This window comes from Aythya ferina, assembly GCF_964211825.1.
Source record: "Aythya ferina genome assembly, chromosome: 2".
NCBI classification, from domain to species: domain Eukaryota; kingdom Metazoa; phylum Chordata; class Aves; order Anseriformes; family Anatidae; genus Aythya; species Aythya ferina.
In genome coordinates this window covers 28,838,748-28,854,306 of record NC_140297.1, presented here as the reverse complement: position 1 = coordinate 28,854,306, position 15,559 = coordinate 28,838,748, and the positions used below count along the sequence as shown (strand labels likewise).

The window sequence follows — 15,559 nt, the reverse complement described above, 5'->3', positions numbered from 1 at the left end:
ATCTTTCATATACATTTTCACTCAAATACAATTCAAACTTCCTGAATTTGAAAGTGCAAATGACTTTATTAAATATACTCATTTAGACGTCTCTGTGAATGAAAAAGAAAATCAGACACAATAACAAGCTTTTTTTTTTTTTTAATTTGCAATAATCACTAACATAATACAAAATACATCATCATTCTAACAATAAACTTTGTTTACTCTTCAGAACACTGTGGTTTTCAACTTTAAACTAACAGACACCCTGCACTAAATGAAGTTAATCATACTTAATTTACACAGTAAAGTATTCTAAAATTTTTATCTGGTACATAGTGTGCTAATCTCCTGGAAAACACATTTAGAAAAACAAACCCTGCTTTTTTGATCTTGTTTACTCAGAATAAGCCAAGAAAAATGGAGATGGAAATTTTAACTAACATTATCAAGAACACCTTTTAGTTTAAGCAGGTGACAGAAATTCAATAACAATTTTAATTCACTCTTGGAATGTCCATTGCATGTAAGTGGTATTCAAGAAAGATTGCTTGATGTCCAAACTGTAGTGGACAGCTAATTTCCGATGTCTGTCTTCATATCTCCTTACAGAAGAATTTGATTAACCCCCCTGCCACGTGAAACTGAGTACCATATCTTCCCAGTCGGAAAGGGACACTATCAAGTCAAAAAAATTATATCACTGTATGGACTTTTTGTACCTACTGTTCTTTATAGTAACATCCAAGTAGGATAACACACAACTTATAGCAGCACCTCTGCAGAGCTGTGTCCCTGTGTATCCAAATAGTGATTCACTTCCTTCTTACTTAAAATATTCTGCCAAATACCAAGAAAGTAGCAGCATAGCCGGTCAAATTCTAGAGAATTTTAGAATGCTCTGATGTATGTTTTTTGTTTGTTGACTTTGATGTACAAGATGAATTTGTAAATCCAATTATAAAAATCAAGTGGAAAGTGTCTCTTCAGAGGTTATGGTAATGACAGAAAAGAATGGCAGTACTAAGAAAACTGCAGAAAAGCAAAGAATCAAATCTTTATTTTTTTCATAAGTCAGAACTACAGAAGCATACTATTTCTGTCTGTATTATGTGAGTTAATCTAGATCAGAAATTTTGTTCTGATTAAGTCTGTTAAAATGTACTTGATCAAGGCATACCAATCAACATAAAGTATTAACAATTTTCACAATTTTTACCAATGGGGAAAAGAAATACTGATTTATTCATGCAAATAATTTTCATTCTTTTTGAAAAAGATATATTTTTCATCTCTCTTAGAGGTTTTGTTCTGTACTAATCCAGAAATACTTCCACTTGTCAATAACATTATCAATCTCGATATAGTATCCTTACTCCTTTCTCACATAACACTATAATGTGAAGAGGAAACATTTAACTCAGATAATAAAATTCTCTTTATTGATTATTTTCATTTTGCATACATTCTGTTTTTTAACCTGTTTTACAGAGAATCTGAAATCATTACTTTAAGACCTTCTACTGTTTCTCAGTGCAGATCAACTTATGGCATTTCAACACAAACTTCAGATGCTCAGTAAGACCGCTAAACCAGCATACTCCAACTATTTTTTCACAGGATGAATTAACTTACTTTGGAAGATGTAGAGTCACATTCCTGACAAATCCATCCATAGCCAGTCTGCTTGGGAGACTTTTTCAAGGGAGGGTCTAGACAGCCAAAATGGTAGCAGAGCCTACATTCATCACACCTATAAAAGAAAAAAATAGATGTATGTATATATAAATTGTGTTTCTATTTTATTTAGAATTGTGCATCTTTGCAACTCTCAGCACAAGATTTCTTGATCTATTATCATGGTAGAGAAAATACATTTTCTATAAGTGGTATTTTCAAACACCAACATTTCAAGTAGGTTCTGCCTAAATTGGAATATTCCAATGCAGATGCTCACGCACCACCTTCATCATTATCTTATGTAAAAGACATTATTTAGGAGACCTGCAAATTAAAGAAAAAATATATAACCAGCTCAATTTTTTAGGTACAATGACATTTTTTCAGAAGTTCCTTGTATTTTTTAAACAGCAACAACATTGACTTTTAGTAGTTTTAAAAGATTTATTTAACACATATTTTACTCATCCATTTTTTCAAAGCCAACTGTCATGTGCTCACGTATTCAATAACTCAAAGTGTAATTTACAGCTATAAATTTTATAGTTCTATCTGTGCAGGTGATAAGTAAAAGCACAAAATGTTTTCTGATTCTCTTTGAATACACGGGAAATGGATGCTCATTTAAAAGGATTTCACTGTGATCTTTCACTTAAAAGGGTCCTATGCATACAGAACAATGTTATATTTTTATTAATAAAGTTTTCATTAGTGTTTAGTAGTGAGTATAGTCCACACATGAAACTCAAAACATTTATCATAACTATTCCTTGCTCACCCATTCCTAATGTACCAAGAAGAAATGCTACAGTATGAGTCCTTTACAAAAGGATCTTTAAATTAGACAGTACAATAATATGCTCAAATGAAGAAAAACATTTTAAAAACAAGTATTTTCATACATCTTAAAGAACTTCACTTTATTTGCATATTCTCCTGTAAATCAAATATTACAGAGTGGCTCAAATTGGAAGGGACCTCAAAGATCACCTAGTGCCAACCCCCCATGGGGGTTGCCATAGGGGTGGCCACCCACTAGATCAGTTTGCCCAGGGCCTCATCTAACCTGGCCTTGAACACCTCCAGGGATGAGACATGCACAACCTCTCTGGGCAACCTGTTCCAGTGCCTCACCACCCTCTGAGTGATGAGTTTCCTCCTAATATCTAACCCAAATCTCCCCTCTTTTAGTTTAAAATCATTCCCCTTCTTCCTGTGAGTGTCTGAAATAATCTATATCCTATATTCTGTTGTATGAAAAATAAAGCTTTTTAAAAAATTACTTCACAATATTCTCTTCAAGAAATATCCCTGAACTCTGAACTAAACCAATACAAATGATCCAAAAATAAGAAGTAAAATTAAAAAAATAAAAATTTCTAAGAATTCTCCTACAACTTTCTCTGCTTCCCTTGATGCTCATTTTCTCCATTACAAAGCACGCAAACATCACCAGAACACACAGGGTACCACAGAAGGAAGAAGCAAATAACAGAACATCTTACTGTAATGACAGAAGAAAATATTCAGGTGGCTTTTCTCCAGGAATGAGTCTCCAAATAAAATGCAAGCATTTTAAGATTATGCTCACTTAACCTAATTAAACACTTCTGTCCTTGCTATCAAGGCCACACTTAACTAGGGAAGCTGCCTGTGTTTAGCAGGTATGTGTAAGACATGAGCACTGGTAAGGGCTCTGCTCAGATAAGGGCACTGCTGGTACATCTTCTGCTAGTAGGAATTCAAAACAATAATCTACCTGTCAACAGAGTGCAAGATTGGACTGATATCGTGGCATTTTCCTATTAAAAAAAAAAAAAAAAAAGATAAACCACATTACAAACTATATATTTAGGTTTATTTAGTAATAACTCTAAGTCCAAGTCTATATAAGTCCAAGTCTTAATAAGTCTAAGTACAGGACAAAGAACACACTGAAAAGTGGGAAAAAAAAAAATAATAATAATAATTCTGTTCAGTTTTTAAAGACACAAGAGTTCTGTTGTAGAAATATATTACTTAGAAATATAGGCAGTTTTATTTCTTGTGAAAGGCATATTAAAGTAACAAAAAGGTTGAGAGTGGGAGATGAGATAGGTTACACTCCTGCTTTTCAACAGTGTATGTGACCTTCAGCAAAAGATGAAACCTCCTTTGAGCCTCAATGTTCTCATCTGCAAAGAAATACATTTTTCCTAACCTATCTCTGTATCTAGAATCTTGTTCATGTAAGCGCTTGCATTTCAGCAGTGCTTACCAGAGCTCTGAAGTCTCCCTTCTTGTAAACTGGGACCCTCTAAGTAACACAAAATAAAGGATCACACTGTTGCATTTCAGAGCTTAATCCTAAAAATCTACATCTGACTTCTAACAGCATTAATTCAGGTTGCATTTTTTTCTGAAGCAACTGCCTATATATAGAAGTGTTTATATGTTATGTTCAACAGAAACTGTTTCCCCTTTGTTCCACTTTGCCATCTCTTACGTCTTTTTCATTTTATATCTACAACATAGTATTTCCTGAATTCACCTTCAGCCACGTTTCAGATATATGCTGAGGAAGTCACCAAAAGCTGAGCTGAAATAAACAGAACACTGTGAAAATAAATACAGAATCCCCATTCTAAAGCTGACTGGTTTTAATATACATTGTTATTATTTCAGAGCTGGTTTGGAACAATCAAAATTGCTTTTTCTTAAAATGAGTTAACATACCTGAAAATTTTCAGATACTAACAGCTTCTATCTGCATCTGAGCAGCTGAGAAAATAAAAAGTACAAAAGCATATTCTCACGTATCAACATTCAAAGAGCTGAATGACTAATAATGAGGTTAAACCAAGTATTTTTAAACAGTTCTTCATATTGTTTTATAATGGAATACAGATTTTGTATTGTGGAACACAACTCCACAGAATGTGAAGTTCCCAGCATGACACTGGGAAATTGGGATAAATACAGACTGGACCTTGGTTAAAGGTAATGCACTAGCTGACTGGCAATTCTGTTGTCTGCTGACACTGAATTGGGGCAAAAAGTAAAGCTTACACACATCTTCATACTGAAAACAGAATGCGTATTGATAATTCCTAACTGCAAAAGAAAACCTTATACCTAGGTTAAAATGGTAGTGGTAAAGTAAGAAGAAAATACATACTAGTACCTGTGTTCTTTTGTCTAGCAATTTAAAATGACACAAAATCCCGTCAGACTCAGAAAGTAAGAAACAGACACAAAATAAGGAGTACTATCAAACTAAATTAGAGAATGAAATTGTTGGGTCACAAAAGGTGTCACGCTGGCAGCCTCCCAGTCTTTCAGTAAATGCCCTCACAGAGCAATCACAACATGGACACTTACAGAGCAAAGGAGCTACACTACATTGTCGGTTACAAATACCATCCACTTCCATCTTAAGGATGGTTTAATAGTAAAAGTTAAGCTAGTGGGCTAGGAAAAAAAAAAAAAAAAAAAAAAAAAAAGGAGAGAGAACACAAAACAAACCCTTTTGCTTCTTCCATTTTAAGTCAGTTAAGTCAGTTAAAATTGTTAGCCTTGCAGATTCAAGGTCATATTTTCAAAACTGTTCTAAAACTAGCAAATGTTTTAACTTACTATTATTTGTGGATAACCTTTGTCATGTTTAAGTACACGACCTATAACTGCAATTAAGTGCACAGCCATCTTCAGTGGTCTGGCTAGCAGTTGTACCTAAAACTTTGTGAAAATCAGAGGTCCATGCAAAGATAAGCTAAACTAACCTCCTAAATTACTTTTAATGGACAGGTCATTGCTTACTATCAACGTTTTAACAAGCTTGAAATCACTTTATGCATCAAAATTAGAAATTGCTGTGTTCCTCATCCCAGCAATTAATGAAGATAGATATATGAGCACTACATACTGAGAAATTGGGTGTGAAGAAGAAAGGTGAATTTGAAGATAATAAATTGAATAAAATAAAATAAAATAAAATAAAATAAAATAAAATAAAATAAAATAAAATAAAATAAAATAAAATAAAATAAAATAAAATAAAATAAATATTTTTCACTTAAAAGGATACAGAATGCAAGTCATCTACAACTTCACAGCAAGAAAGCTTCATTAGGCATTTCCATACCTGAAATATGTCTGCTTTGCTATTTAATAAAGCGATCTCCATCTGCTCGTGCCCTTGGATTTCTTATTATTATTTTTAGCAGTACATCTGGCTGTGCTCAAGCCCTACATAACTCTGCATTTTCCTGTTCATAATTAACTAATTATCCTCTAATCAATAGTGTAGATACTGATTTTACAATGTAAATGAGATAAATGAGATAATGGCTGGGGTCAATCTCATTTTATTTACAAAGCCCAGCACACACATCCAATTTCATTACATTGCATCTACCTGCATAGGAGGGAGGCTTATCAGTTGGCCTGCAGAAGTCTCCATGTGAGCACTGTGCATTTACAGATGAACAGAGAATGCAAAACCCGCCCATCACTGGCACATTTCTAAGTCACTGGTTAATACCATATAAAACCACAAACAGCTGACTCAGCCAAAGTAAAGGAACCTATTTCGTATTCACAAAACAGCACTGCTCATCTATAGCCGCAAAAAGTAATTACCTACATGTCCCTGAAACACAACATTAATAAGCTAATCTTTAAATACAACTAATCTTTAAATACAACTTTACAAACATGCTTCAGAGACCACAGAAAATCTCTCACTTATGTACACATCATTGCACATCGTCTGCAGTGTCATGCCGAAAGGTACCAACCTGAACGGAATACAAAGCTGCACAATACATATACTAGTCCCTGTTCATCACAACAGCTTAGAAAGATTCCATGAAGAAAGGACATAAAACTTTGATACACTACCAACAAACCATCGTTGACACTAAAATGAAAAAAAAATGTTGCAGATTAGCCTTTCTCTGGCACGCTTAGAAATAATTAGACCAAAATTAGAAGTAATCTAATCCAGAATTTTTAAACTCTCAGAACTACAGTGGGACAGGTGACGCACCACTAGCTGGGGGATGCAACGTGATGGCTAACCCAGCATCTCTGTGGATTTGACTTAACTATTACTACTCATCTTTCCTTGTTGGCTTGTGCTGGACCCTATTTCTGACTGCAGGCTCTTAACACCTGAAGAACAGATGCTCCTTCTCAGGCAGTTGTCTTTTTTCCCCTCTAATCCCTCAGTGCCCATGTGCTGAGCCACTGGAACTGCAAACAGCTGGAGACACAAACAAGGAGTTCATTTCAGATGACAGCACATTCTTGTGTTCAGATAAACACCTTAACAACAGCTGTGACAGTTTAAGGCACTGTTATCATGTTGCTTTCTTGTTACTGGTTCTATGACAAACCCAGTGAAAGGAGCTCCCTTCCAAACTAAACCACTCTGTGACTGTGAGCATGTAAGTAAGCATCCCCCCCAGAAAACAAAGTAAGCTGACACAGCTCAAGTGAATTCAAACAGAGCCCAAGATGGGTGACTTTGGGCTGAAGCAGGTAAACAGAGCTTCTGTGACACCTTAAGTGTAACTGGACCACAGAAGTGACAAATTCTGGGTGATAGGAATGAGTATTAAGGGGTAGGCTATAACAGCACCTCCTACATGTGATGTCAAAGAAGTCACTTTCCTGTGCGCCCTGATTTAAAGAAGAAAATTAATCAAAGAGGTAATGGTGACAGAACTGTACAACTGTATATTTACTGCAGCTGCTTATGCTGTCTGGAAAGTACATTTCTTCTACTTACTGAGGGAAGGCCCCCAAAACAATAAAACATTTTCATTATGGAATATATGGAAAGCATTCTTCTTTTTAGCTTTCTATTTGGACATCTCTTGAAACTTGGTGAAGCTATTTCAAGTCTTCATATCTTACCCTGCCATTCTACCCCCAAACTCTTCAACTCAGCCTCATGGATTCCATCAGAAATTGCTTGCATTTTGCTGTGATGTGTCATAGACCAAGTAGTCAATAAAAATGATGCTGTGCTGTATTCACATTCTCATTGCAGAGTTGCTAAGGGTCTTAGCAACTCTTGTTTTCAGACTGATGAGGCAGAACACTGTTAGGATTAGCAAAAGAGAAAAACAAGAAGAAAAATCCCTTCTCTATAAGAGGCATATGAGCTAAGAAAGGATGGTCAAGTCTTCTTGCTATTTCAGGCCTACAAAAGAGTTGTAAGAAATAATTAGGAGCAGGGTAATTTAAAACAGTCCTCTCACATAGACCAATAAAGCTTGATGTGATTTTAGCATCTGGCATGTGACATATTCCAGTGCTGAAATTCTTCCATGAAAGCACATGTATTCAGTGCTGAATATAAAGCGGGATACAGCCAAATGATAAGACCTCTTCAGACAAAGGAGCTCCAAAGATACTCAAAATTCAGCTGGATATAACTCTATGGATTGACCTTTGTAGTCAGTTCTGCTTTGCGTGGGCTCAGCACAGATGCCCTCCAACCTAACTTTTGCTGGGATTCCAGTATTTTCATAATTTTGATTTAAATTAAGCGAAATGCTCTTTCTGGGAAGGATAATGGTTATGGTATTATGCAAATAATTAAAAGCCACATTCAAATTTCTATTATGCTAGGTACAATGCAAGCATACAAAAGGAAGTCCCTGACTTCCATGGATGATGATGATCACAGCAGCTTTATTCTCTTCTGTTACACCTGGAAGTGAGAGGGCTTAGCTACTGCAAGCAGGTGAGAGAATATACCAGAAGATGTTTATTATTATTATTTATTATTAAGAGAGTATTTGGGCAAGGTGCCTCATAGAGCAGGACAAATTTTCAGATCCTCTCTCTGCTAATAGTAGTTTCAGAATAAAGTACCTAGATGGCTTTGGATGTGAGAAACTGCATACTAATCTCTAATTACTCAAATTTCTGTCCCAACTCAAGGGGATTAAAAAAATGGCCATTTTTTCTCTTTAACGTACAATAACCTTGAGAAAAACCTGCACACACTTAATGGATCTGTACTATACTTTTTACCATCTGCTACATGAAATGAGGTTTTAAGCAAATCCTGTATTCAGTGCTAGCTACAATACATTAAAATGTGGATTATTATGGCTCTGACATTTACGAAAAAGTTCTACTTTAAAGGAAAAAGCAAAACAAAACATCCTCCCTATAAATTCAGAAGGAAAAAAATACTTTATATTACTTCTACTCCCTCCTAATACTTATCATTACGAAACTAAACGTGAAATACTTCATTTTAACAGAACTAACAAAGACTGTCAATAACTTATACCACAAACGAGTGAAAGAAAATAAGCATTATCTGGCAGACATTTGCATAGCTAAGTTTGTTATGCTGAACCCAAAACTGCCGTCTCTCCTACTTGCTTTTTGTGCTTTTTAATACTAAAACAAATCAAACAAAACAAAAAATCCCAATTCCAAAAATTTAACACTGTTTATAGGTAAGGAGAGATTCTGAACTGGCTATATTTATGAGATACTTCTATGTAATCCAGATTTTTTCTGAATGATCAGCAATTGATCTGTTTCATGAAACTTAGTTGGCATGTACGCAATGATTTATGTGAATGCTATAAATAAACTTTATTTGCTATACCTGTAGGTGCACAGCTTCCTTTCAGCATGAAGTGCTCACTTTTTTTTTTTTTTGTCTCTCATTGTATATCAATGCTACAAAACACGTGGCTTTGTTAATTTTTCAAAATTCATTAAGGGCCCATATACAAGGGGAATATACTGATGTAAACACTACATCAAGTGTTTATTTTTGTTAATATTGTACAGCTCCTATATAGAACTTACATTTACAGTATTTTTTTTAAGTTCAAATTAAGTATTTCTTTGAGGATAATGCTTCCAATACACATAGATAATGCTATGCAAATTACAGCCCCCCAAAAGTGCAGTATATTATTTTTTTTCTTGGGAAGAACAAGAAATTCTAAAAGGACCAGGATGACTTCCACTAACAAACTGGAAAGTGCAAAATTCAAGAAAGCTATACTAGCAAATGCTGCATTAGACTTTCTAAAGTATACTCTAGTCATAATATATGATTGCATCTGTGGTGCCATTCTCAGGTGTTCAGATTAATACACTTAGCTACACTGAATGGTGTATTGTTTGTGAACTACTACACAAGTCCCATCACAGATTTGAAGATTGCCATCAAACTCTTTCAGAAGGTGAAATATTGAATGCTAACATCTGGCTTTCCAGAAAAAGAGGCAAATGACATAATGAATCATTTGAAAGTGAGAGAAAGATTGAAAACTAACTTAGTACTAATGTCAAAAGAAAGTTCCAAGAAAAGGAGAAAACCCTACAAAGACACTCTAATGTACAAATATACAAAATACAGAAGGAAATCCCAAAGATAATCTTTGGGGTATCAAGCATGCTAAAGGGAGTGTCAACAATACTCAGGCCAATTTTTAATACTCATTAGTCTGCCCTTAAAAGCTTCCAACAGCAAAGATTATTCAACTTCCCTCACTTCTCTAGTGCAATTATTGTTAGAAAAAAATCTTTCTATTGCCTAGCCTAAATCATCTTTGTTACAACTGAAGACTTATTTCTGGTCTGACCAGAGCTGAAGAACATTTTTCCCCTTTTCTTTGCAACAACTTATTTGTTGCATTTCTATTAATTAAGACCGTTTGAAAAAAAAAAAAAAAGAAAGAAAAAAGAAAAAAAAAAAGGATTCTCCAGTCTTCTCTAAATTAAAGAAATCCAACCATTTTAAGCTTTTTAAGCTTTCTTCTTCATTTTGTTCTCCTGTAGTCTTCTCATCATTCATTCTGTTTTCTTTAGACTTTCTGTACATGCCTCTTGCCAAAGTAGACAGTTGAGGCTTCTCCAATGCTAAGATAGCAGTCTTCTGAATAATCAGGAGTATTTTCATGTGCTAAATGTGTTAAAAACACCTCTTTGAACAATTCAGGTATAACCAGATTGATTCATAATCAGTTTGTGACCCAGAATTCCCCATATCTTCTTTTTTGGAGACCCATCTCATAACTAGTCACCCTTCAAAGCGTAATTATGCACTATACAGTGATTTGTCCTTTTCTTTACTCCACTATGTAATTTTCTAGATGCTTTCTTAAAGTTTCATTTTCAATTCTATCCCTGTAGTGCCTTACATCATACTGGCATCACTAGCAAAAATAATCAAACTCTATTCCAATACCTAAAAGCGAAGCAAAGCAAATTAAAAATACAACACTAAATTCAGGACAGGCCTGAGTGGAACCCAGTGAGCAGAATATTGTTCCAATTTGACGGTGAATCCACAGTAACTACTGTGGTTTTCTGATAAGCTAGGTATTCTACTGCAGCTTAATTAACAGAATATTTCCCTAACTTACATAGGAGAAGATCACACACAAAGTATTTTTAAAATCTTACTAAAGCCAAGCTATACTGCAATTATCATTCTCTCCTACCCACAGTACCTATATTTAGTTTAATAACTGACCATAAGTCACACTACATTTTTTTTCCCCAAAAAACAGCATGACATACAAGTAATCACCCTTTCTCCCCCCATTTTTAGCACACTGTTGGGATGTAACTTTCTACTGTACTTCAGAATTCTGGACAAGCAAATCACTAAACTTTGTCTTTCTTCTTCCTGAAAAGTATTCAAAGATTCTCAGAGATGAATGAACCTCTACTTCCTAGTGAAAATATCTTTACTCAAAAGGTGTCGTTGTGTATCTTGCCAATACAGAACGGTAAGCATTTATTAGAAAGAAGTCTTACTCTGATATCATCCCTCCCCCTTTTAAAACAAAACGACGTGTTAGACATCAGGTTAATTTTATTTAATATAATATCCAAACATGAAATGCCCTAGTAAGATATGACTTATAGGTAAGTATACACAAGTTTGTATATTTCTCCTATTACTTATTACAGCATTTAATTTCTTTCTTAAGTTTAAAAAATATTTTCAGATGGAAATGTGCCTTGATAGATAACAAAAACCACCATATCTCAAGAGATTCAAAGATTATATGTCATAAAGTTACAAGTGTGATTGCATTTGAGCAGAATTGTTCCAAGCCAGTTCAAGATGAAAACGATGAAGCTGCCAATACACTGCTACTGTAGATTTTAGAACGGGATCAGTAACATTTGTAGATGAAAAGACTATGTCTGCATCTACCAGGATATATATAGACGAAGACGAGGGTCTCAGCTGTCACGCTGCGTGATCAGTTCTTCATTCCTTCCCCAACTTACACAACAATTTCATATTTGGCTTTTGAGGAAGTAAGCTCGTCCTGAACACTGCCAGGGAAGTAAGCCAAACAAAACAAATGTTCCAGAAAACAATATAGGTAAAGTTCTATTCACTCAAGTGTCTGAAGTCAGAAACAATTAGTTCATACTAATAAGCACAAAATCAATTTTTCTGTGGCAAATCTATTCCTTAAGAATAGTAAGTCTCACATGTTTTACAGGTCTTGTTACCACTGAACATATTCTTTTTTTTTTCTTTTAAGGAAACAATCCTTTTTACAGTAGGGTCTATGTACAATATGATGTTCTATATAGAAATGTTCTTTTCAAACTATATAATTAAAGTGCCACACTGATGGCAAACCATTGCTTATTTCATTCAGTATCACCATAGAGGAACACACAATATTTAAGTCCCACAGGCTTCTGTCACTCTTCAGTGAATCCAAGCATTGTATAACATCATTTACCAAGGAAGCACAGGGGAAAAAGACATTACTTAAATAGGACAATTCTGACAAGACATTTATCCGGGATCTTTCAACAATGCACATACGAAATGTTCCTGATTAGTGGAGAAAAAAAAAGCAGGCAAATTAAGTACCTTGTCAGTCCAAATAACAAACCAATCAATTACATTCTATCCAAGCCTGACAAGCAAACTCAACTTTTTGTCATAATAAGCTTATAGTAGAGACAAGATAGCTGTTCTCCTTTACTTAGGTACTCTATTGACTGCTTTATCCACATTTAAAAATCTTTTTTATAAAAGAGGTTTCCAGGATTGCCTCCGAGGATGAGTTGTGGCAGAGTTGTGTCTCATGAAGGGTATCTACACAGTAAAGTGATAAGAAAAAAATATTAACATTGAAAGATCATAGCAGCTCTGCTCTGTCTTATGAACATTTTAACATCACAGTAGTTTCAAGCAATGCTTATGCTCAAATCCAAATAGTAAAAAGACTTTCATACCAAACCTCCATCTGTAAGTGTCAGAACTTTAAACTGAGTTACATATAACATCCTTTTATCTTTTGCTCAGTACAGCTCAAGGAACAAAGGCAATCCACCACAACACAGACGGAAGAGAAATTTTTATATTATTATTTTTTACATTATAATAGCAACAACTCAATAAAAACAGTTTTCATTGTGCAAGCTAGCATTTTTTCATATTTAAAACCCACAGAAAAGTAGGTTTGGGAATGACTATGTGACAAGCACTAACAGCACCGGTACTGTGCTGACTTAAAAGAAAAATGTTTCTTTGATAGAAAAGCATTTGAAAGAAAGTTAAGACTAAAGATGTATGAACTTTCTTTCAAAATTCTACTTATTAATTCAGTACACAGGACACTTTTATCATTTCTGAAACAATGTTTTTGAGGCAATCACTCAAAAATCTCCAAAACCTTTTTTTCCTCCTCATACTTCTTGCCTCATGATGTATGTTTTTTCAAGGATGCTATTTTTATTCTTTTTTAAATAAGTACAATTCTAAAAGGGTACTTTACATTTATACTCTTTAAAACTACTTGCAATACAAGAAATTAATATAACTGATATTGTGAGACTTTCACTATAAAAAAAGTCCACATTGTCTTTGAGCTGTGCTGGCATATCAAATACATATCAGTTTTCAAAGACAGATCTATATAAAGTCTCCACCACATTTTTCCTTTTGTTTTCTACTTTGAAATATATTAAAGTAGAATTGTAAATAAAAGTTCTTTGTAAAATATGTTTAATTTTGAGTGCAAGGATTTTGAGTGTAAATATTAAAGGGATAGTAAAGAACTAGTATATGTAAATCCATTCAATTCTCACTTCATTTCTGACTTGGGACATGAACAGATTTTTAAATCTGGTGCTACAGCAGGTACACTGCTATATACGTTACAATTTTGAACTTATTAAGAAAACTGAAAAGCTGAGTGTTAAACATAAATATTTTTAACAGTCATCTTATTATAATCCCCTTCCCTTAGCTAGTGCAAGCACCTTTGTTCTGAATCACCTCAGAGTAAATGAGGTTGACAGGGGTGCACATACAAGGGCAGAAAAATGAAGAGTAGCATCAGTACACAATTTGAGATAAACTCAAGGCGTTTGTGCCTTAGGAAGCCTGCACCCACACTAGTGACTCCTACAGTGTTTCTTTATATTGAGTTTTTATTAACAGCAACATGCTGACATATTTTGAAAGACATTATTTATTTATTAATATATTAAAAGGAATTTACTTTTTAACTGCTTGGACATTGTTATCATTTCTACTGTTTTTAAAATTTCACTTGATATTTATTTTGCATGTTTTAGGGTTATCTTCACCCATCTCACCTTCAAAGTATTCTTCAGTTAAGACAAAACTACCAACTCTTTTTACACAACTTTCCAGCTAGCAACAGATTAGTAAGAGACAAAAGAATATAAATGGATAAATAAAGTAGCTTTGCTTAGCTTATAGCCCACAAGCTCAGCTAATAAATTGACTGCTGATTTGGAAAACTACTTACTAAAACTTTTTCCTGGGACTTCTCATACTGTGATTTCTTTCTTTCTGTTCTGTTCTCAAATTTTGCTTTCTTCTTGCCCCTGTGTTCCACCTCCTAACCCTCTCTGATGCAAAGAACTGGGCCCATTCCTACATATGCTTAACAAATTCCTGGCACTTACTCAATTATGATCAAATGCATTATAAAGGCTTTGAATCACAGAATGGTTTGGGTTGGAAGGGGCTTTAAAGATCATCTAACTCCAACCCCCTGTCGTAGACAGGGATGCCACCCACTAGATCAGGTTGGCCAACGTCCCATCTTGAGCACCTCCAGGGATGGGGTGTCCCACATTGCAGTGAATTGAGACCCTTATACGTTCTCATTTCTACTAGTAGCAGTACCCAAATCTGCCTGGAGTATCTGAACTTGCATTTTCACACTTAGTTGAGAAAAGGATTTATGAACACAAAAATCTGAAGTCTGACAGAAAAACTGAACAGTCTTCCTATCTTTCTCACTAGCCGATGCAACAAATATCATATAGAAAGAAGCACCCTGGGTAACAGGAATAGCTGATTTCGAGACAGAGGTTCTCAATTGCATTATTTTGTCCTTTAGAAGAGTTGTTTTCTACCAGCTCTCCTTCACCCCAGAACAAAAAGAATTATGAAAGCACTTTCCTTGAAGTTCTAATACAAAGGGAGAGAAAAATACAGGCCCCTCTCAGTCTCCCCCTAATGTACATGTGGCCATATCTGCTCCCTTCTCCTCAGTTAAGTAAATATTATATAGTAGAGGGGTCCGTGTGTATGTGCAGATTTCCATTTTGCAGGAATTTACAGCACAAGAAACACTACAAATTATTTCATTACTTTCTAATGGATTTTACACAAACAGAGTGCCTTTGGCAAAGCTATCAAAAAGTATAAATTGCAACCAAATGTCCAAATCTTATGCTTAGTATTAATGATTTTGAGAATACTTGTTTTTTTTTTTTTGTTTGGTTTTTGTTTGTTTGTTTGTTTTGCCATTTTTATGTTTGATTTCATCGGTTTATATGTCTATTCAGAGAACGTTTTTCACTGTTAACTGGGCAAAAGTAAAACACATTTTCAGCCACAATG

The 15,559-nt window shown here is 34.6% G+C and overlaps 1 protein-coding gene across 6 annotated transcripts in view; it reads right to left on the bottom strand.

The window, feature by feature from the left end:
• PHF14 (PHD finger protein 14) overlaps nucleotides 1–15,559 on the bottom strand; it is a 163,696-nt gene that overhangs the window by 55,680 nt on the left and 92,457 nt on the right. For 3 of the 6 annotated variants that reach the window (XM_084507580.1, XM_084507582.1, XM_084507581.1), the window contains exon 17: nucleotides 1,618–1,735. In XM_084507580.1, coding sequence (XP_084363706.1) covers nucleotides 1,618–1,735 — 118 coding nt within the window. Of the gene's footprint in view, nucleotides 1–121; nucleotides 661–1,617; nucleotides 1,736–11,494; nucleotides 12,770–15,559 lie in introns of those variants that run through there. The other 3 variants (XM_084507584.1, XM_084507585.1, XM_084507583.1) reach the window with 2 other exon arrangements.